The sequence below is a fragment of the Leptopilina boulardi genome, unplaced genomic scaffold (assembly GCF_019393585.1).
Source record: "Leptopilina boulardi isolate dan_hultmark-lab unplaced genomic scaffold, ZJU_Lbou_2.1 LbouV2_110, whole genome shotgun sequence".
Lineage (NCBI taxonomy): Eukaryota > Metazoa > Arthropoda > Insecta > Hymenoptera > Figitidae > Leptopilina > Leptopilina boulardi.
The window spans coordinates 832,667-857,237 of NW_026137653.1; the positions used below are offsets into that span (position 1 = coordinate 832,667).

The window sequence follows — 24,571 nt, forward strand, 5'->3', positions numbered from 1 at the left end:
AAAAAAAATTTATATTTATTTATTATTTCTAATATAAATAAAAATATTGACAAATTTGAACAATGGAAGGGTGTAAACCTTTTTGACTTGGGAGTATTTTGTGTCGCGAGTTATAACTCAATTTCTTCGCTCTCATATATTTTTCTCACCCGCGCGTCTGACTATTAATAAAAAAGATGTTTTTGAATTTATAATTATTTTTTGCCAACCTCAAAGAGGTCGGTAAGCATATCGACCCTGGGTGGCGGCGCCTTCTCCATAGGAGTGGTCATTAATTATTATAACCGACAGAGAGGGTATATAAAAAGAAGTTGAGAATGACCGGCGGAATAATGAAAAGAAGAAATCGATTGTATATATCAAAAAAAAAATAAAATAAAAATGTAAATATAATAGAAAAAAGAAATCAAAAGAAGAGCAATTTTTTTTTTCCCCCGTTAGGAATTATTTGAAAATATTTGAAAAAGAATTCGATAAAGTTAGAATTACTGAAAGTTTTCTGTTCGGCTCTTTGATGAACTAAATTACTATTAAAATGATTCAAATACATGAATTGTGGGAGGGTTTTTGCAATAAAATTGATTACCACCTTCGGGCGTTGGATTAAAGTGGCGCGATTCGGTCCTAAACGGTTTATCACATCAATAAGTGATCGATAAATCTTTTAGTAAAAACTTTGGAATAATATTCAGCTGAAAATTGCATTAAGAAATTTTTAGAAATTATTTTTTTTTTTAGTTATTTCATCTGCAAAACTAAATATTTTTATTATAGAATTTAGAATTTTTAAATTACAATACATTGGCTATTTGCCACTTGAAATAAAGGTCGAATTTTTTACCAAAGGGATTTTTTGGTGTGGGCGATTCACTTTTCGATTGAGGAATGTCGTGTGGGTTATTATGAACTCGTCGTAAATTTCGTATTAGTCTTTTCTCATTCTTTTCTCATTCTTTTCTCAAGGTGCACTTTGTTGAGTTCAGTTCGTCCGAAAGTGTAATAAAGTTGATATCATGGTGGTCCTACTGGGAGCGGCTTGAATTTATTGATTTTTATTTTTTTTTTTTTGTCATGTGTAGCACCTTTTTTGATCGAAATAACATTCCCACTTAAAACAGAAAGAATTTTTCTTATTTCGAGAATGTTAAAAATAATTTATGTATATTGTATCAAGAGCATTCCCTCTTGGAAAGATTTCCCGGAAAGTATCAAAATTCCGTCGGAATTCCAATTCCATCGGAGTTCCAAAGAATTTCCAATGGGATTCCGGCGGAATTCCGATTGATTTTTTTTTTAAATTTTTAGAGTCCTACATTAAGAAAATTATTATTATTATAAAATAGAATTTTTGTCATAGAAACTTTACTAAAAATAATTTTATTTTTTATGAAATATTTCTCAGCAGAGCTAGAAATCAAATGGCTTTCTATTGTCCAGTATTCATTTGGACAAAAAAAATTTTTTTTTTCTAAATTAATTATCATTTTGATAATAATAATAATAATAACAATTTGAGTACCATTGACTCTCTTATTACACTGTTATTACATATTTATTACGCTCTGATCACACTTATTACTAAGTATTACGGTTTATTACAGAGTTATTACATGGGATATTTGGATTTTACAATTACGTAATAACGCATTATTACACGTTATTACACGTTATTACACTATTATTACAAGATGAGTGTACCATTGACTTCCTGAGTAAATTCCCCCCTCGGTATTCCATGTGTAAAATTAAACTTTAAATGTTAGTCTTGCAAGAAATTAATTTTATTAATATAAATTAATAATATTATAATTTTTATCAATTTTTTTTACTCTTAAACAACTGGAAATAATTATTATTGCAAGGCTGTTTGTTTTTAAGGCTCATTAAAAAAGATATTAAAAATCATCTGATCATTTGATTACTATATATTAGAATATAATTCTGTAGAAAGCTCCGATGAAATCTCCTGGGAACTCTTTCTGGGGAATCTTTTTTAAAGTCGGAAATGTTTCATCAAAAATACATTTTTTTTTTTTACAAAGTTTCTCTGATAATTCAATCTTCTGAGTCATACACTAAGATTATTTTTTAGTAAAGTTTCTACTCTCTAAATCTGAATTAGTAAAAAAGTTTACTAATTTGAATTAGTGACTCACTTTTTGCTTCTCAATTAGTAAAATTTTACTAATTATTAGTAACTTTTACTAACAATTAGTAAAATTTAACTAATTCTAAAGCAAAAAGTGAGTCACTAATTTAAATTAGTAAACATTTTTACTAATTCAGATTTAGAGAGTATGTTAAAAATTGTATTTTATAATAATAATAATAATTTTTTTAATGTAGGACTCTAAAAATTTTGAAAAAATTAATCGGAATTCCGTCGGAATCCAATCGGAAATTTTTTGGAACTCTGATGGAATTCCAAAGGAATTACGTTGGATAGTTCCGGCGGAATTCTGATAGAACCTCCAGGGGTCATTTTCCGGGGAATCATTCCAAATGGGATTCGAAATTAGTAAATACAAAAATTCATCAGAATTCTTTTGTTTGTTCTATTTAAATTAACATGTAACTTTTGTTACACTTTTCATTTTGATAATCAATTTGTTAGAAATGAATTATTTTTGCAACAATATATAACTGATGAAAAATAAAACGATATTAGCAAATACATATTTATGCAAATGAAAAATTTCCAATTGGATCTATGTAAATGCAATCGTATCTTAGGAGCAATTCAAAAATGCCCTCGGGCCACATATATCCACTTCACGAAGAGAGGTCGTTTATGATAAGATCTATAAGATCAGTAGCCACAGGAGTCTTTGGAACGTACATCATATCGATAAAGATCAATCGACGTTCATAGATGTTCATAACACTGTTCTTCTAACAACATTTCCTTGTTGGGAACTCAATTATTATTGTGTGAAAAATTTTACCTTTAGGCTATAAAGCGTAGATAATAATTTATCATTTCGAAAAATTCAATTTCGGTTTTTTTTTTTTTTGTAAAAATTTATTTAATTTTGAAAAAAATTTTTTTGGATGGACAAATTTCAAAACTTTAATTTATGTGTTGAGGGTTTTTTGGTCTTAAACGCCCCGCTTAATAATCGGCTAAACGGCTTGTTATCCTTAATTAGTCGTAAATCATCACTGCTTCGCAGTGGATTAACAGCGACTAGCCAGAATCACCGCATCCCAATATACCCTATAATGCGGAACAATATATATATATATATATACCAGATTTACATCACTCGCGAGGAAAGAAAAATTACTTGCTTCATTGCATAAGAAAATTTTAAAAAGTTAAATATTTTTTATTTTAAATAAAAAAAGTAGTTTTTTTTTAGCAGGAGGAGTATTTTTTAGAATAGGAGGCAAAAAAAAAAAAATTGTTGTTTTTTATACGAATTCAATATCCGATATTAAGACTTCATTTTACATTTATGAAATTTATACATAAATTTTCTCCATCATAGTTTACGTGAAGGAAAAAAAATATACTTTTGGCGCCAGTATTATGAGTTACGCAATAGAAACATTTAATGTTCGTTCACGCAGATTAACTACGCATATATACATATGTATATATTTTGAGTTATAACTCATAAGAATTTTCCAGTTCAGAGAGACTTGATTTGCTGATAATAACAGTTTATTTTATTACCTTTTTCCGTGGAAATATGTTAGAATTTTTGATTTATATAACTCGTGGAATAATATTAGCCTCTTGGGACAAAAATTTAATTTAATTTTATTAATTTGTTTTTTTATTTATTTTTATTTCTATTTATTTTTATTATTTTATATTTATTTTTATTTATTTTCTATACTTTGATTAAAAATAGAAACATTTGATCTGCATTCTTTTGAAGCAAAAAAATGTCTCGTTTTACGATATATATATATATATAGAGAGAGAGAGAGAGAGGGGTGAGAGCTGAAGAATAAAGTGATTGGTAAATGCGAGCTGTCCAACACCTTTCGTTGGATGTGTTTAATGTGGGTAATTAGATGCGTGCAGCATACGAGAAAGTAAAAAAAATTTTCAACATGACCGTTCACTAATTATCTTCTTGGCTCAATCCTATTATTGCTGCTGCCGGTAGAAATGCACTGACATTAATGTCAGATAATTAAACAAACTTAATTTGCGATTATTTTTTAGTAAAAAACTAAATTTTTTATTTTTCACTTATAATTGTATATTTACAAAGTAAGGGAAATAAAAATTGAACTATATGGTAATAAATTTTTGCATGCCAATAAAAAAAGAATTTAAAAAAAAAAAAAAAGGACGCAACTACTCGAAGGTGTGTCGAGCGCAATAATTATTGATTTTATCTGGCGTGGGCTGCATTCCAAAAGACGACAATAAACCGACAAGATAAGCATCCATGAGATTTAACGAAATGGGAGGATTGTTCGCAATTACCAATTATTTTGAATTCTATCTTCTTTTTTTTTTGAATCGATGAAAAGCGCTTAGAAATTTGCAATTACAAATTTTTAAATTATCGATTTATTGAAATGAGGTGGTTTTTTCTCTTAAAAAAAAGGTGGTTTTATCAAAAGTACATAATGAAATACTTTTAAAAATTTTTCGAAAAAAATACTGATATAAAATTTCTAAAACGTTCTCGCTATTACAAATTCCAAGATGAGACATAATATTTTGTTGGCAGTAATCTGTCCAGTCGATGAGATAGGATGAAATGGTGGAACCTCTATGTAAATGAGCAAGGGCAATTAACCACAAGAAAGGTGAAGTTGCGAGAAGAGTCCATGTTCAACAAGAATTGAAAAGACTAGGCGTGTGATATATTTTTTTTTTTTCCAGTAAAATTAAAGTCTAATTTACATTTACGAATCACCAAGACGACGCGACGAAACTTATTAAAAACACATTTGACATTCTTTCGTTGAAACTAATAATTTTATCCGATTTTTTTTAACTTTTCATCACTTTTGGTAATGATAATTTAATAATTTTTTTTAGTCGATTTTTGGAATTTTTAAATTAGACGAAAATTTATCAATTAGAAAAGAAGTAATTTTTAAAATAACCAAAATAAAATGTTTAGTGATAAAAATTTTGATGCAGAAAGACAGTAAAGAAAATACAATATATATATATGTACGTATCCAATTTGTGTTGGCACACGTCGAAGATTTATACCTCCATAAATTTTGTAATGAGCAATAGTCATCAATTTTTTATGGGTTAATCAGCTTTAGAGTTTCTTCTTTTGATAGTTTCTAACGTAGAAAGGAACAATCTAAATGCAATTAACATCAATAATAATTTGTAAATTGAAAATTAAATACTGCTCTGCTATTGAATTATATTTTGCATTTTAAATAAAGACATGAAAGTGGCATAGAGAGAGAGAGAGAGAGAGAGAGAGAGAGAGAGAAATTGGAGGGAGAGGCGACTTAATATTTTAATCTTGAATTTCATATTTTATCTTGACTTCATGAGTGTGTCAGGTAGCTGGAAATTTACATGGCGGAACCTGATCACAGGCAACTTTATGTTGCCATGTAAGGAACTCCTCTAATCCACTCTCGTATAAAATACTATGTATATGCGCGCGGCAATTGCTTTCTTCACATACACTTTATTTTTGCTTTTAATTAGTCACGTTTTTTTAAATGCAAAATTAAAAAAAAAAAAATACTTTTAGAGAAAATAATTTTAAATTCGAAATTAAAAAATAGGTACTTTTTTCACAATTTATTTTACATAAAAAATGTAAAAAAAAAAACAATATAAATATTTGGCTGATAAAACTATTTTTTTAAAAAAAATATATATTCATTCACTTATTATGTAATTTACATTATCGGAGTTAATCAACTTATTAGATTTTAACCAATTAATAATTTTCATTGAACTTTGATGATATAGTTCCAAGTCATGTTTAGCAAACTCCAATTGCACTTGTAATGAAGAAATAATTGGCTCAAGATCAATGTTATGTGATCGCACGAGTGCTTCAAATTTATCGATTAGAGTTTGAGTGGATAAGTACTGAGACACTTGTAGTAAAATACTTGAAATTTGTTGCACATTTCCACTGCTAAATAATAAATGAATAAATTAAGTTAAATAATTAAATAAAATTAAATAAATTAATTAATTAAATAAAATTAAATAAATTAATTAATTAAATAAATTATTAAATAGAATATATTATAATATGTATACTTACGCTTTAAATATTTTTTCATAGTTCTCGTCAATGAAATTTATTACAAATTCAACTCCAAATAAACTACAAGATAATATAGAGCTAAAAACGTCTTTTAAATTATGTTCATGATACATTCTGTGCCCATTGGTTTTGAATAAAAATGAACGAAGATGTCTGAAAAATTTTATTTTTGTGTTAAAAAATATTCAAGTAATTTATTTAAAAAAAAATAAATAAAAATTGTACTCACTTATCCAATATTTCATAATGTGGGGAACACGAAAGAGCATTAAATATTTCCATTCGTTCAGAAACAACATTTGTAGCATTGTATTTGTTCCATAAAAAGTGCCAATTATCAATATCACCTTTTTTAATTGCTGTTGCATAAACAACAGTTTTCAAATTTCTATGAACTCTGAAAAATAATAATTGTAAATAATAATTGCCAACAATATATAATTGAAATAAGTTAAAATATATAAAAAAAAAATACAAATTGTAATTAATTTAAATTAAATATACCGAGCATTGACACCATTTTTCCATTGGTCAAAGTGACGCAAAGATTTATTTACACAATCTTCTTGACCTAAATTACAGGATATTGAATTTAATTCTCTACGTAATAACATTTTAGTCATGTCATCATCCCTTTTATCATTAAAACCAACTTCTGTATGAATATCTTTTATAAGTCTCAGTAAATATTTCTATAATTAATGAAAATTCACGTTTATAAAAATAGAAACCAAATTTGAAATTTAAGAAAATTTTTTAAAATTATAAATATTACTAACGGTATAAATGTCAAATCCTGTGTGATTTGACATTTTCTTGGTAAGATAATCCAAGGAATTAAAAGCAATTTTAAATGCTATATAATCTTTTTCACGTCTTAAATATTGAAGTCCTTCAAGTGCTAATGTATAATCAACAAGATTTGCCCTTGCAAGATTTAATAAATCATCAATAATAGCCGCTCGATTTAGTGGAAGAATATTTTTAAAATGACAACTATTTAAAGTTTCAATTATTTTACGCCATGAAACCGTATCGTAATTAACTCGATAGAAACCTTTAAATATTTAAATTTATTAATCATTGTTTTCAAAAAAAAAAAATGGAAAAAAAATATATTGTTTCTCACCAGCAGCTTCTACATTAAAAATAATCCAATCATTTTTTTTGTTATCTATTGTGATAACCTCATCGTCATTAATCCACCTATTAACACCAGACGATGGTGTTGATTGTGAAATCCAACTAATTGGAATCCACCATTTTTTATTTAATGTTGAATTAGCATTTAGTTTCCCTAATGAAAATGGCATTTGTCTTAGTTTTACCTGATTTTTATCAATTGTTACCAACAATACCGGATATCCGGATTGTTTAGTCCATGTGTTCATTATTGTCTCAACAGAAGTGTCAAGATTAGAATTCATTTTCAACTGCATACTTGCAAATAAATCCTCCGGTTTGCTATTTTTTTCTTTCCTGTAAAAAAAAAAGAATTATAAATGATATCGAGGATTATTTTTTTTTTATCAATATATTTACTTTGATTGAAGATATAGTGTCAATGCAGAATCAAGAACTTTAGTTCCAAAAGATAAATCCATCATTCGTATAATACTCAATCCTTTATCGTACGAAATACTATCAAACATTCCTATAACTTCTTGAGAAGTATGAACATTTCTACTCATTGGTTTTGATAATAAAGGATGTGAATCAATAAGCAGGGCATTTTGACGATTAAGTAAAATTTGTTTCTTCATTCTCCATTTTGATTCAATCTGAAATTACAATTACAAAATGAAACAATTCTTGTATAGGGTCAGCCGCGGGGTAAATCCGAACGCTTTTAGTAAGTTTCAACAATAAGTTTTTTCTTTTAAAAGACAATAATTCCAGTATTCTGGTGCATGATATATAAAAACTCAAAAAAAAAAAAAAAAAAAAATACGATAATAAACCTATTATGTAATAATGCATCATATATAAATACAAAAATCAAACAGGTTAAAAATTAAAATCCATTACACAATTAAAACCTTCAATAACTTTATCAAATCATAACGGATTTTTTCAAAACTTGGTACAGAAAGTATTTTGGAGTGATTGAATGTAAATATACAAAAATAAAAGTCAAATTTTTTAAATTCAAAATGGCGAACTTTCCTAAAACTTATTTTTAAAAATGATAAAATTTGCTAACTCCAAATTCGTAATCAGCGACCCTGAAACCCCCCGAGTAACAATTTTCGAGCGAATTCGATGAATTTTTTAATTCTCGCCCGCCATATTGGATCCGCCATTTTGAATTTTGAAAAACTGACTTCAAATTGGTAATCAGCGACCCCAAAAACCCTAGAATATTAAATTTTATTAAGATCCTGAAATTAAGAAAATGTTTCTAAATTGTATTTTTGCAGAAACTTGTCGAAAATCGACCACCAGGAAGTATTTAATGTTCCTACCCTCACTTTTTATAATTTTAATTTCTATTATCACTTCTATTTTTTTATTTTCATTACCATTTCCACTTTCACTTTTTCTAATTCTCATTCGCACTTCCATTTCCACTTTCACTTTTTCTAATTCTCATTCGCACTTCCATTTCCACTCTTTCTAATTCTCATTTCCACTTTCACTTTTTTATTTTCATTACCACCTCCACTTCCACGCTTTTTATTTCCACTTCCCTTTTTCTAATTTTCATTCCCACTTCTACTCCCATTTTTTCCACTTCTAATTTTCATTAGCTGTTGCCATTTCGACTAAAACTATTTCTAATTTCCATTTACACAACCATTTCCACTTTTTTTAATTAACATGGATGGAAATTAGAAAAAGTGAAAGTGATAATGAAAATTTAAAAAATTAGGAATGGAAGTGGGAGTGAAAATATAAAAAAAGTTGTAATGAAAATAAAAAAGTGGAAGATGAAATGGGAATGAAAATTGGAACAAGTGGAAGTGAAAGTGTGAATGATAATTAGAAAAAGTGGTAGTGGCAATTAATATAAAAAACTGGAAGTGGAAATAGGAATGGGAATGAAAATTAGAAACAGTGGAAGTGGAAATGAATATAAAAAAGTGAAAGTGGAAATGGGAATGAAAATTAGAAAAAGTGGAAATGCAGTGGGAATGAGAATTAAAAATAGTAGAAGTGAGAATGAAAGTGCGAATGAGAATTAGAAAAAGTAGAAGTGGAAATGGGAATGAAAATTAGAAAAAGTTTAAGTGAAAGTGAAAGTGGTAATGGGAAAGTAGTGGTAAAGTTTCTGTGAAAATATATTTTAGAAACTCTTAATTTTTTTATAGGTACTAACGTTAGTAACATTAGAATCTCTTGAAGAGGATCAGAGGTCAAAATTCTCATGTATAACTTATTTTTTTAAAATTTTAATAAAGCTGAAATAATTAGCGTTCGGATTTACTCCGGCTGATCCTAATGAAAATTTGAAAAATAATTACCTCATCTAAATATCTGAATTGATAGTAGCCAGCAAATGCTTCTTTAAGCCATAAATAACCCCACCAATTGGGTGTTACCAAATTTCCAAACCACATGTGAGTAAATTCATGTACAATAGTTTCAGCAATTGTTTTTTGTACAATAACTGATGATTCTTTTTTATCATAAAGAAGAGCTGATTCTCTAAATGTTACTAAACCCCAATTTTCCATTGCAGTAAAATACATTTGTGGTAATGCAATCATGTCCATTTTTTTAATTATTAATGGTTGTTTAAATAATGTTCCTAAATTATTTAAAATATTTGTCGATATTTGTTCGGCATAATTTGTTTGATCTGTTAAATCTTCTCTAGTCCAAATTTTAATATTTTTCGTATTTGTTGAATTTAATTCACCAATGACAAAACCAACTAAATATGTTGACATTTTAACACTTTCTTGAAAAATATCCAATTGATTTGATCCTCTAAAATTTAGAAAATGAAAAATATTTAAAAGGTATATATAGAAATTTTTATATCAATTATTGGTACCTACAAAACTTCTGTACTATTAACACGTGGCATATTGCTTAAAGCAATAAAATTAGATGGTCTTCGAATGCGAATTTTGAAAAATGCTTTAAATGCAGGTTCATCAAAACATGGAAAAGCGTGTCTGGCATAAATTGGACTAAATTGAGTTGCAGCCATTTTTCTATAAATATTTTTTTCAAATAAATTTTTTGCAATTTTAATAATTATAGAGTTTACTAAAAAAAAAAGAGTAAAAGAATATTTATTACTTTTCCTCCCCTTTTTGATTAAAGTAAGTCATCTTATAAAATCCTTTAAGATCATCGTGAGCTTCACCAGAATAAACAATTACTATAAAAATTTCACTTTCTTTTGAAAGAACATTTTTCAATGTTATTGAATATTTTTCAGTGATTGGATCATAATTTTTATTTTCTATTATTAATTGCTCCTTTTTATGTAAAACAGAAACACCTTTGATACTCAATTTACCATAATGTAGAACAATTTTATTTGTTTTCTCTTGAACAATGGCTTTAATTTTTACCGTGCCACGAAATGTGAGTTCTGGTAAAAAATTTAATGTAAGTTCATAATTTATTGGTATAATTGAAGTGGGCAAACGATAATTTATTAATTCATTTTTTTCAATTCCATTGTTTTCAAAATTTACTGCTTTTACTATTGCAAATAGTTTCAAAAGAATTAGAAAGGGAATTTGTTTCCCTTTAATCATTTTTTCTGTAATATTAAAAATTATAAAAATTATTTTAACAATTTCAAAATTATTAAATTGTAAATAAATTATTAAATTAATTACCTGGATTTTGAAATTAATTTAGAGTACTTTTTAAAGCTTACTGTCACAAAGTATGGATATTGATGAACTGTAAAAAATTATTAATAATTTATTTTCTTTTCTATCTTATCGTGGATAAAAATTATCAGAATGTAAAGAAAAAACAAATTAGTTAATTTAGATTTTGAGATTTATAGATAAATTACATTGTGTTTCCAGAATGTATAGATTATCAAATCTAAATCATACTCTAAAGTATGATAAGATTTATGTCTAAAAGTGAGATTGCTTGTAATATTTTGCAATGCTATTATTGAATTTTAGTGTCGCAGAAAAAAATTATTTATATCTACCAAAAGTGCGGCATATATTTTTTTGTTCGCAACTTGCGGGTTTTTGAAAATTTCAAAAATTCAAAAAATTTATCTTTATCTAGCTCAGCATCCACTGGACCAATCACAAAAATTTTAATATTCCCAAAAATTTTTTTTTGATTAAAAATTTAATTAATTCAAAAAGCAAGAAGTGAGTAACTATTTCATATAAGTTCAAATTTTCACTAAATAATTCTAAGGCAAAAAAAAATATTTCAATGGTTTTTAATTCTAGTGAAACTTTTCGCTGGATTTTTTTTCCATGTTAGATCATTTAATTAAAATATATATTTTTCAAAAATCCAGGTAAAAAAAAGGAAATATATAATCCTTTTTCTGTTTATGGAAAATTTTTCGTGTTTATTATTTTTTTAATCTCCATAAAAATTACATAAATCTTTAAACATTGAGAAATGAAAAAAAAATGTTCTTTTTAAAAGGATGTTTCGAATGATATTTGTACACGAAATCGAGCAATTAATTAAACGCAAGCTTTATTAGATGAGAATTCCATAAAACTCAGTCGTGTAGTTTTTTTTTTTTTTTTTTTTTTGTTTTTCTCTTACAAATATATTAAATAAGATTTTAAGATTAAAGAGAAATATTAGCGTCTACAATTGTTATCAAAGTCCAAAGGTCTTTGATAATAAATATATAAGTTTATATTTAATAATGTTGAACTATATATCGTTGATGAAAGTTAAACTCGAATATATTATTTTCATAAATGAGTGCACATAAATCTGCCTTACATTTAACATCGTTTTAATATAGCTTTCAATCAAAAACAGAATTTTCTGATTTTTGCATATATGTTATATGTACATTTAAGTTGTTTCAACCGACAAATAAAGTACAACATAAGCATATATGCAAAATATCCTTATTATCCAAGCCGGTCGTCCTATAAAGCCGCATAAACATTATAATGCGCGAGATATGAATCTTCATCTGACCGCATCTTTTCCTCTTGTATATATATATATTTATAAATATATATGGGAACCATGAAAGTGCGAATGGGAATGAAAATCGTTGTAAAAGAGATAAAACTAAATTAGTCTAATGCGGAAATAATTTGCACTTGATAAAAAGATAATTTATTGTAAATTTAGATTTTATATCGAATAAATTGACAAGTTGCAAATTATTACGTTTTTTTTTTTTTGTTTTAGTTGAAAAAAAATCACTATATATAAAGAGAAAGCAATTTTCTATATCTAGAATTACAATATTTATCTTTTATCGTTAAAATGAAAACGATAAAAGAGAACCACTTCAGTAGTCGTACTGTTTATGGTAAATAGTTTTGAGTGAAAAAAAGATTCAGTGACTCTTTAAATCTTGAATTTCACGTGTATCTTAAAATCCAGTTTAAATATATGTCATTAAGATTCCAGGTGAATTATAAAAGGCGCTTTAGTCATTAAAGCCCTTATGTCGTTTTTCATAGACTTACACAAATTTTTTATAGAGAGAAAAAAAAAAAAAAAAAAAAAAAAACGAGAGGGGGAGTTTCTTAATGTAAATGCACGTATAAATTATGAAAACACCTCTGAACATGTTTAAGCTTAGGTAGGGCACACTGTCCACCTACACATTCATTCATAGAGAATGTATGACTTCCTTGAAATGAATATTTCGAAAAAGCGATGAGCAGTGCATGACAAAGGAAAGTGCATTCGATAATCGTTGCTTTTTTTTTATTAAAAAAAAATTCTTATCAAAAATCCCATTCCTAAAACTAATGTATAACAGAATATTTTAGAATTACATTCATATGTTTTATTTGAACCAAATATAATACACCGTCCGACACAATTTTTGACCCACAAAAAAATTTAACATTTTCGGAAATTAGGACCCAAAAAAAAAATAGCCGTAACTGGTCGTTTTGCTAGATCAAGTCGTTTGTGGTTTTTAGAGGTGAAAACAAACCCTAAATGAAAAGTGCGACAAGATATCTTTTAAAAATTATTAATATTTTATAAAACTTGGTATTTTGGGGGTTTTCGGGGTCACTGATTATTAATCTGATGTTAGATTTTCAAAATTCAAAATGGCGGATACAATATGGCGATCACATTTTTAAAAAGTTATTAATTTTTTATTTTATATCCGCCATTTTGAATTTTTAAAATTTAACATCAGATTCGTCATCAGCGACGCAAAAAACTCCTAGATACCAAGGTTTAAAAAAAATTTAATAACTTTTTTAAATTTTGACCGCCATATTGAATCCGCCATTTTGAATTTTGAAAATCTGACATAAGATTAATAATCAGCGACCGGTGATATATATTTAAGTTAAACAAACGTACAGCCTATTTATTTGGTGTAAATAAAATTTAAATTAAATAAAAATCTATTTGAAGATAATTATTAGGGCAAAATTGAAATTTTATTTAATAAAAAATTTAAAGTAATAATCAAATAAGAAAGATATTTTGAACGTTTCTCAAGAAATATGACAAATTTTCTTTTTTTTGACAAAATTTTCCAACTTTCATGTATATATATATATATATATAAATTGATTGTACTCGATTTATTGTTTGTTCAATATGTCCATTCAGTTCTCTAGAAAGGGCAATTTCGTGTCGCGAAGAATTTACGATTCAAACGTTAGTTAGGATATATTTGCATATATTGATTTTATAAAGCATGTCCCTTTTCATGAAACCACGCAGTCTGATTTGTTTCTATGTTTTATCTTGAAAAAAAAATTGAAATAGTTTCTAGATTTATAAATATTCGCAAGATTTATAAATTTAGAATCTTGTTATTCTTGACAGAAATTCACTATCTTATATTTCTATTTAAAATATAAAAAAAAAACTAATTTTTAAAAATCAAATTTGTTTAAAAAGAATTTTTAATTTTTTTTTTTTGAAAGTTAAAAAAAATGAGAAAATCTAAACTTAAACATAAATAAATGTCATTCAAGTGATAATCCAAGAAGAAAATAAAATAAAATCTCTGTTTGCCTCTATATTGAAAGGCGAAGTTAAATTTACAGCTAGTGGGTGCGTGGGAAGAGTGAAAATTTACTGCCCGCAACCAAAAACGCGCGCTCGGCAGCTTTATATTATATAAAACCTCCGAAATTCGAGGGTTGACTGTCCCGAGAGAATCAGAAGACATTCGATTTAAGTAAATAAATAACGATCTTTTTGGCTTAGACAGATACAACCCAACGAACAGATATCACGCTCTCCTAAAGAATTTATTTAAACTTTTTTACTACCTATAAATAAGACTTGTGATCGTCTCTTCATTCAGGCGACTTGCAATCGTATTTTGATGCGATAAAAAAAATATAATCGTTATAAGAAATTCTTTCTCACCTCTTCAAATTATTTTTCTTTTTTATAATTCACGTTCAAAAATTGATAGCATATAATTATTATTATAATTTATAATTTATTATTTATTATTAAAATTATAATTATTTATTATTATAATAATTATAACTGTTTTTTTTTATATTTTGATATAATAAAATTTATGTATACGAATTGCGTCTAGGAAATTGTGATCATTAAATTGGACTTTTCTATTTTTTTGATGAATGTCTTATATGTTGCAAGCGAGCTCAATAGGTGTTCTCATTACCACCCGTTGATATAATAATTTATCATTTTTCGGGGTTATAAAATTTTACCATGTCGTGCAATAATTTTTAAAAAAAAATTTCTTTTACAGAGATATATATATATATATATTTTTGTGAATTAAATGAGTCTTTCGTGACTGTGAATTTTTTTCGCTGAGGATTAATCCATTTTTAGCTTTGATAAAGATCTCGGAGAATGCGTTTAGATCTCACAACTTGTCACGACAGTAAAATTTTATAGTTTACAGCTTCTAATAAAAATATCTCACTCGTGAAAAATCTTCATTTTATTTTTGTTAAATTTGCATTTAACTTTCTTTTTTGCTTTGATTCAAATAAAATGATTATTTTTATTATTGAAGATTCATTATTATTAACGAAATAATTGAATGCATTTATTTAATTATTATTATAATTGAAATGGTGATTGAAAATTTTTTTAATAATATTATACAGGATAATTTAAAATTTAATTTTAATTTACTTTCTCCCTTTTAAAAAATTAATTTTCATTTACTTAAAACCCCTTTTTTATTCGTAACTGTAGTTCAATAAATAGTAAAAATTGCAAATAATAAAAAATTAATAAAAAATAAATTATATATAGAAATTGCATTTTAATTTTTAAAATAAAATTTTTTTTTTGAAATTATTTAAAATTGGTTAAAATTGTTTTAAATTGTTTAAAAATATTTAAAAATTATTTTAATTGCGGCTTTGTAATAAAACACGATTCGCGGTTAAGAGAAAGTTTCATAAATGTTGTTTTTATCGACTGTTCGTAACTTATCTTACTGAAAGGTAATGCAGTTATCTTCTTTTACTGAACGTGGTATTCGCTTTTTTAGTTCTTGATCCTTCCAAATGAGCACTGAAATTAAAATATTTTTTACGTATGTAAATATTTGAAAGTAAACTTCAATAATTCTATTTTTTTATTCCTCAATTTTTTTTATCTTACATTTTACCAATTAATAAATTGAATTATTATATAAACGTTTGTTTGCAAATTTTGGGGGCTTTTATTAAAATGAAAATTTTAATAATTTATTTGTATATATATATATATATGTATATATATACACAACCTAAGTAATATTTGTATTCTCAATAAAATATAACAAACTAAATCCAGCGTGCTCTCGTCCATCGATCACTTCCGCATTTTCCCCATTCTCAGTTTTCTCCGATCCTATTCAAGGTAAAATTCTTAGTTCAAACAAAATTCACGAAAGCGAGGTTTCTCAGAGTAGACATGATCCATTCTCAAGATCATCGATCATTCAAAAACCCGCGCGACACAAGTTCTATTTGCGCGCTGGGCTCTCCCAATCATACAACCAATTTCCTGTCCATTTATATCATACTTTATTTTTTTTTTCCTTCTTCTTTCCAAAGAATGTCATATTTCATGAAAATATGTAATTTAAAAAGTAATTTGATAAATGAACATTTTACTATGATTCAATAAAACGGAAATTGTATATATATATATATATATATATATATATAAGAAAAATCCATGAATATACAAATTTATCTTCTTCTTTAAAGATATATATATTTTTCTCAGAGTATATTTCTATTTGATTTAAAATGAAAAATTTAATTAAGCATACAATTTTTTAGTGGCGCGAGGAAAATTTTAATTTAAACCAAATAAAATTTATTTAAACCAAATAAAATTTATTTGAATTAAATAAATATTCATTTGAGTCAAATAAATATTTATTTGTCCCTGAGACAAATATATCATTTTTCTCTGTGTGTTTAAACATTTATGTATCCTTGGAGAAATAATAATATGAGGAGAATATTTTCATTTGAATTTTCTTGGTAAAAAAAAAAAGATGACATTTGAGAAAACTAATGGTTTTTTGCAATCTATGGTCCCTTGGACGGTAACGAAACGCCCTTTTTCCTCCCTTTCCGGTTGCAAAGACTTGTTGGGGTCGCGTGATGGCATCCCTCCCCCCCCGCAACGATAAATAAATTACTTTTGCTTATCAGGAGTAAGAAGACTGCGCACGACACAGATTGGTTGGCACAGGGCACGCGAATTAAAAGTTACTTCCCTTTGCTCTTCCATGCTATAAAAAAAAAAATCATTTTATCAAAAGTTATACCAACTTTGAAAAATCCATTTTTTTCTGTTTCTTTTTCTTTGTAACTCTGTTTTTCTGATTGTTTTTTCAATTTATATTTATTGGAAACAAAATTTATTTTATTAAAATAATCGGTTACTTGACTATTATTAAATAAATAATTATTTTCATCAAATATTTTTTTTTTTTGGCGAAATAAATATTTTTTTTGTGCGAAATAAATTTTTTATTTGATTGAAATAAAAAATTTTATTTATGCCAAATAAATAGCATAATAGGCTGTACATTTATTTAATTCAAATATATATTATATTTGGTTCAAATAAAATATTTCTCTGGGTGTAGGGAAAAAAAAATGCATTATATTAATTTCCTTTTTTTTTTTTGTTTAAAACTTTTTTTCTCTTTTCTGCTACAAGTAAAATCAACATCTGCAAAATAACTTCAGTTCTAACTGCTTTCAAGACTTTTTTTCCTCTTGTTTGAATTCCAATGAATCGATAATTCGACACTTGAAGAGTCAAGACTTATGTTTCCTTTTATCCTCCAGTCAAGGATTTCAAAAACTTTTCTCGGCATTTCTCAAGTACGAATATACATATATATATATATATATATATATATGCTAAGATTTATTCTTTTACATATTAGTTTATGGTTGAGGTTTTTTATGTCATGCGCAACTTCTTTTCACATTTGCGATATCAAAATTCGATTGAGAAAATGTCTTATTTTCTTATTTTTAATTGTCAAAGAAAAAAAAAAAAACAATTTCTTATTCGTTCGTTATAAACTAAAATTAGCGATCTAAAAAATTAAATCGAATTATTCACCTAATGAAATCCGGATGCGATTCGGGGATCGGGAACTAATTTGAAACTGAAAATGTCAAACGATCACAGTAATTAAATATGCGAGTGCGCTCGTTATTAACACGCTTGCCTCGAAAAAGCTTTTAGTATTCACATTTAAAATTCCTTCGTGGATATAAGTAATGTAGCGAACGGGAAATTATATAAAACTCTCCTTTTTTTTTTTTTTTTGCTGATATTTATACTTTTTTATCGTTAAATTTTATATTTATTTCTCAATATCTGAAAAATTGAAATAATAACTAAATTTATATCTAAGATTGTTTAATAAAGAAATTGGTGGATTTAAAATGAAAAGTAAAAATATAAACAGATAAAAATTGATTTTTCATTACACTGAAAGACTTTTTGTTTGAAAAATTAATATGATTTATTTGAAAATGAGGATAATTTTGTTTTTATGCGATTTAGTCGTATGAATGTATCAGTGTTTAAATCAAATCATACCGAAAATTAGTATGGTCATATTAACATTACACAGAAAATTAAAAGGCATTAAAAGAAGCTGCAACGCTTATTATTTTAATTATTAAATTAATTTAATTATTAATTATTATTAATTTAATTATTTTAATTTAATTTTAATTTTGCTTATTTTAATATCAAAATGGATTAAAATAAGCAAAATTGGTTTAAAATAATGAGCGTTGCAGCTTATTTTAATGCCTTTTAATTTTCTGTGTTGGCACCAGAGTTGGCGTAACTTTGGGATGATAACATTTTACCACACGAAGAAAAATGAGTTTGCTATTATATGGATAGCTAATTTTTAGCTACAATAGCTAATATTTAGCTACAATAGCTAATATTTAGCTGTTACAGCAAACTATTTTAGCTATAGTAGCTAATTTTTAGCTGTATTAGCTAACGAAAATTGCTGTCCATATAATGGCAAATAGAGTTAGCTAAAATAGCTAAATTTTAGCTAATATATTGAACCCACAAAAAAGCAAAATAAAATACCTTTTAATTTTCAAAAATAAAATCAAAATGAAAAAATTTTTATAAACAAAATATTTAAACAAAAAAATTCATCATGTTCACTCTAGAACTTTTTGTAAACTAGTATTAATCAAAAAGTGAAATCTATTTGAGCCAGTACTGGCTCAATATCGGCTCAGTACTGGTTTTCCAGTACTGTGAGGGTGGTACTGCACCAGAACTGATACAATGAAAATACCAATACTGGTTTAGTACAGACTGCCCAGCCTCGGCAGCCAATACTGAACCAGTACTGCGCCAGTAGTTAACTCTGGTATAATACTGAAATTTTTGGTTCTGATTTAATAGTTAATTTTAAATGTTCCCAACCAAAAATTTCAGTATTATACCAGAGTTGACTATTGGCGCAGTACTGGTTCAATATTGGCTACCGAGGCTGAGCAGTCTGTACTGAACCAGTACTGGTATTTTCATTGTAACAGTACTGGTGCAGTACCACCCTTTCAGTACTGGAAAACAAGTACTGTGCCGATATTGAGCCAGTACTGACTAAAATAGAATAGTATACCAAAAAAGTATTACCTGGAGCAGAGATAAGTTTCACTATTGCAGTTAAACTTATCTCTGTTACAGTTAAAGCTTTCCTTTCGTATACAATAAACTACAAAACTGCCAGTACTCAGCCAGTACTGAACCAGTAGTGGTTACCAGTACTGGTGCCGACTCTAACAGCCAATATTGGTAAAATGTTATCATCCCAAAGTTACACCAACTCTGGCGCCAATACTGGGTGCCAGTACTGCGCCAATACTTATCAGTACTGCGCCAGTACTGCGCCATTAGTAAATTTTTTATTGGGTTATGTTATATGCAAATTACTATTTTACATAAGTTATTTTCTATTGCTTGTATATTTACTAATTATATTCACAAAAAATTAAAAGGCATTAAAATAAACTGTAACGCTTATTATTTTAATCTAATTTTGCTTATTTTAATAGCAAAATGGATTAAAATAAGCAAAATTGGATTAAAATAATAAGCGTTGCAGCTTATTTTAATGCCTTTTAATTTTCTCTATTAGTAAATTTCAAAAAATAACTGAAACTTCAGTTAAAATGAAAAGTACTGATTGAATTAGTAAAATTTCTACTGATTCAGATTTAGAGAGTATATTTCTGTATAAATATAAAAATGATGAATAAATTTTTGATTTGTCATACTCTAGTTGATTAAAGAAATGAAAAATGGTAAAATTAAGAGAAATTTTGGTATATATATATATATAGAGAGAGAAATTTCTAGAGTCATATCAGTTTAAAAGCCACATTTGTGTAATATTATCCAGGACACGAGTCGCATTTTAGCTCTCGGCTTATGCGAAGCATCTGGTGCCAAGCGAAAGTTAACGGTTGTAGGGCCCGACCAGTTTTCTCTCTCTCTCTCTCACACACTGAGAAGGCAAAGCCAGAACTGCAGCCTTAGTAAAATTTATAGGTATTTTGTTGCAACTAAAATGAATACTGAGATCAGTATATACCTGGTTTGTTTCGCGAGCTACCGACACACTTCATTATAACATACAACAATGATTTAATTACAGTTGAACATTTTAGGGATTCTCTTTAATTTAGAATTTCAAATTCTAGTGAATACAAATTGTTATTGTAGATTATTATTGTAAATTTATATATATAAATTGTATTACATTTGTTTTTGTATATATATATGGAGTTGCACATATCCTTGAAAAATTATTATTCGCCAAGCGTAACTAATATTTAATCCGACAGAAGTGAATTGTGGACACGGACTTGTCTCCCAGAGCATAGTGTTAATACTCACGCAATGTAACTCTCCTGGAAAGTGAGAGACAGAGAGGGAGAGGGAGAGAGAGAGAAAATACGGTTGCTTGGCAGCCGGGGAAATAGTATATGTATATTATTCTCGGTTTAAATGTTAACATGACTTGGAGCAAAGGTCTACGAGTCCAGCCCATCAAGTATGGCGTGATTATGGCTCAACAAGAGAGAGAGAGAATGAGGTAGCAAGTGTATGCTCTAATGGTCTAATCTAGGGTTAAGTTGAGGAAGGTTTAGTTGTAGTCGAATTATATTCACTTTTAACAGCCAGAAAACTTTCTTCTTTATTCACTAAACAAGAAATAATATTTCATTTTTATTATTTTTCATTTTATTAATTACTTTTATTTATTTTTTTTTAACTTTTTAAATATTTTATTTTTAATCGAAATTAAATTTTAAAGTAAACTTAAAATTGAAAATTAATGAAATTGAAAGTGAAATTGAAATTAAAAATTTGTTGAATTTGAAAATATTTAGAATTAAAAAAAAAATATTCTTGCATTTTTGAAGCAATTAATTTTTTTTTTTTTTTTTCTATTACAAATCAAATTATAATCTATTCTCTATCTTGTAATTTTGAAGCCCATGTCTCTAGGCAGAATCCGTTTTACTTTGTGTACACAAGGAAACGGCGGCAAATATAATTACCGGTTTTGTTGTTTGCCTCCAGTAAATACTCCATTCAACGTTACCTAGACAAGAGAACGGTCAACACATCAATATTATACACTGCATTCCTATAGACTTTCTTTTAATTTATCAATAAATATACATTTTTGAAATATATTTCTATTTTCTAATAATAGGTTTTCTATATAGACAATTAAGATATTATATACAAAGATAATTTTAACGAAATGTTTTTTTTTGTTTTTTTTTTTATGCTTTAGACATGTATAACTTAGGCATAATTTAATATGCTCCCAAGTTCTTAGTGTGCAACCTACCTCCCCTTAGCAAAAGCAAGTTGCAACCAACTAGAAACTACTTGTAACTCATAACCGCCAAGGATTTCAAACTCAAATATTTCCCCTTCTAAGGCTTCGCTAGAAGCTCTCCTACTTATTGCAAAAAGTAAAACCAAAATTTGCAAACTAATCCCTGGAAGGGATTAATAACTCATCAGTTATATATATATATATATATATATATATATATATATATATATATATATATATATATATATTCTTATCAAAACGAGAAAATATAAATATATTAAAGTTTTTCATAATGAAAACAGTTTTTCAAGAAAGATTCTCTCAAAAAATCATTTATTATTTGATAAATTTTTTTATTTAAACCAATTTTTACTAAACACCATTTTTAGGTACCGAATTTTTGTTTAACAGAATTTTTATTTCACAAAATTTCTCATTACCCAATATTTTATTAAAAAAATTCTTTTTTAATCTAAACATTAATTTATCAGAATTATCGTTAACTGTATTTTAAATGATATTCGAATTTTTAAATACCAGAATTTTTAATTCATTGAATTTTCCATTTGTCCGAATCTTTATTTGCACGAATTCTTAAAATTTTTGCAAAATGTTAAAGAGCCGTAAAATTTTTATTGGTACTAAAAATCCCTAATTTAGAAAGTCAGTACTAGAAATAAATATTTTAGTCGAGCCTTTTTTTTGATTTTAGTTATTAAGTTCGATTTTTTGTATTTGTAATTTTATCAGTAGTATAACTTGTTATTAGTCAGACATAATTCCTAATTTAGAAAATCAGTAGTAAAAGTAAATATTTAGTCAGATATTTTAAAAATTTTTAGTTTTTTAAATCCCTGATTTAGAAAGGCAGTAGTAAAAGTAAATGTATAGTTAAGAGTTTTTTTTTTTAATATTTCAGTAGTGTAAGTCGGTTAAAGTCAGACATGTAATGACTAATTAGAAAAGTTAGTAGTAAATGTAAACGAATAGTAAGAATTTTTTCAGTAGTACAAATAGGTTTAAGTCAGACATAATAAATTATTTAGAAAATCAGTAGTAAAAGTAAATATTTAGTCAGAAATTTTTAATTTTAGTTATTAAATTAGTAGTACAAGTCAATTTTTAGTTCACTTTTCTAGTTTTTTTTTTAAATTTTATAAGTAGTATGAGTTGATTTTAGTCAGACGAATCTCTAATTTGCAAAATCACTAGTAGAAATAAATATTTAATCAGACTTTTTTAAATTTTAGTTAGAAAATCAGTAGTACAAGTCAATTTTCCGTACGATTTTCAAGTTTCACAATTTTATCAGTAGTATACGTGTATTTTAGTCAGACGTGATTCATAATTTAGAAAAAAAAGTACTAAAAGTAAATGTTTAGTCAAGACATTTTTAATTTATTAAAATCAGTAGTACAAGTCTATTTTTAGTACGATTTTCTAGTTTTCTAATTTTCTAATATCATTAGTAGTATAAGTTGATTTTAGTCAGACACAATCCCTAATTTAGAAAATAAGTAGTACAAATAAATATTTAGTCAGACATTGAAAAAAAATTTTGTTCTATCAAAAAATTTATTGTATTCTTTAATAAAAAAAAAAATGATTTGTTTTTCGATTAATCAATTTTGTTACCAAGATGCTGAATACGGTGGGACGTTTTGCATCGAACGGAAACGGATCCACGAGAGTCGCGACTTCCGAGACAAATTTATTCGCGCCACTCCTTCCCTCTCTCTCTCTCTCTCTCTCTCTCTTCTGTTACTTCTTCCTCTTCCCATTCCTCAACAAGTATCGATTGCCAACATCTCCGGGCACGTTCAATATATAATCACGTTATAACGGAAGTGATGGTGTCACGTGCTTCCTCGTCTTTTCATCCCCCCCAAACCATAATACATTTCTTTGCGCAATCATGTGTTTCATGAAAAAAAGCACTTGCAGAAACTAAAAATATATATCTATATTATTGTTATATTTTCATATTATATATAATAATGGTTCAGGAAGCTGTGAAGACGTGTCAAGTTGTATTTAGGTTTAAAAAAAATAAATTAACTATCGCCTGACGGTGAAAATTTAATTAAATTTCTTTTTTTTTTTTTTATCCGATAATTTTATAAAATGTTAGTTTAAAAGCGTTGATGAAGAAATATTAAATTATTTAATGTTTATTGCTTCTTAAATTAAAAAATTAGAATTTTTTTTCCCACAAAATGACCCAATCAAAAATTTACTAATGGCGCAGTACTGGCGCAGTACTGACAAATACTGGCGCAGTACTGGCAACCAGTATTGGCGTAACTTTGGGATGATAACATTTTACCAGTATTGGCTACCAGAGTTGGCAACAGTATTGGTAACCACTACTGGTTCAGTACTGGCGGATTATTGGCAGTTGCTTGATGTATTTTTGTAATGCTTCTTGACTCTTTTGTCATAAAGTGCTAGTGATTGAGAAGATTGTTGTTTTTTTTTATCCCTCGTCCTTTTGGTAAAATTAAAAACATTTACTTCAACGAAAGAAACAAGAAGCTGAGGACATTCTCATAATCGGCAACATATTTCGCGTATAAGGAAAAAGGTTAGGGGAAAAAAAAAACCGCGAGAAAACTCCCACACTTCCTGTCTCGAAAGCCGGGAGTGTGCAAAAAAGAAAAAAAAAGAAAAGAAATAGACGCTGGAAGGAAAAATAGAATGAGAGTATCCATGTGAGGGAATGAACGGGCAAGTAAAGAATAAGAGAAAAACTGTGAGAAGACATTGAACAAGGTAGAAGGAAAGAGAGATGGAAAAAGAGACGGAAAATGAAAGAGAAACAGAGAATTCAGAGCGACGAAAAGTCTCC

At 27.0% G+C, this 24,571-nt stretch overlaps 2 protein-coding genes across 7 annotated transcripts in view; one reads left to right on the top strand and one right to left on the bottom strand.

Moving 5' to 3' along the window:
• The window catches only part of LOC127277400 (agrin-like), a 260,690-nt gene that overhangs the window by 28,322 nt on the left and 207,797 nt on the right, over positions 1–24,571 (top strand). The window lies entirely within an intron of this gene.
• Positions 5,723–11,170, bottom strand: LOC127277453 (aminopeptidase N-like). 2 transcript variants are annotated; one of them, XM_051298587.1, is made up of 11 exons: positions 11,033–11,170; positions 10,482–10,953; positions 10,235–10,393; positions 9,695–10,163; positions 7,773–8,011; positions 7,360–7,709; positions 7,010–7,287; positions 6,735–6,922; positions 6,460–6,627; positions 6,228–6,383; positions 5,723–6,092 (listed from the first exon to the last, which is right to left on the bottom strand). In XM_051298587.1, exons 2-11 carry the CDS (start codon positions 10,946–10,948, stop codon positions 5,831–5,833), a joined length of 2,736 nt encoding a protein of 911 aa, XP_051154544.1. In that variant the 5' UTR covers positions 10,949–10,953; positions 11,033–11,170; the 3' UTR covers positions 5,723–5,830. The 2 variants fall into 2 exon arrangements, with proteins under 2 accessions (XP_051154544.1, XP_051154534.1); XM_051298577.1 differs by having other exon boundaries at positions 5,723–6,095.

Excerpts from the sequence above, each read along its gene's own strand:
- LOC127277453 (XM_051298577.1), bottom strand. The coding sequence starts at position 10,948 with ATGATTAAAGGGAAACAAATTCCCTTTCTAATTCTTTTGAAACTATTT. Across the intron at positions 10,394-10,481 it reads AATCAAAAAGGGGAGGAAAA|AAAAATGGCTGCAACTCAAT; the intron begins GTAATAAATATT and ends AAATATTTATAG. Across the intron at positions 6,384-6,459 it reads CATTATGAAATATTGGATAA|ACATCTTCGTTCATTTTTAT; the intron begins GTGAGTACAATT and ends AAAATTTTTCAG.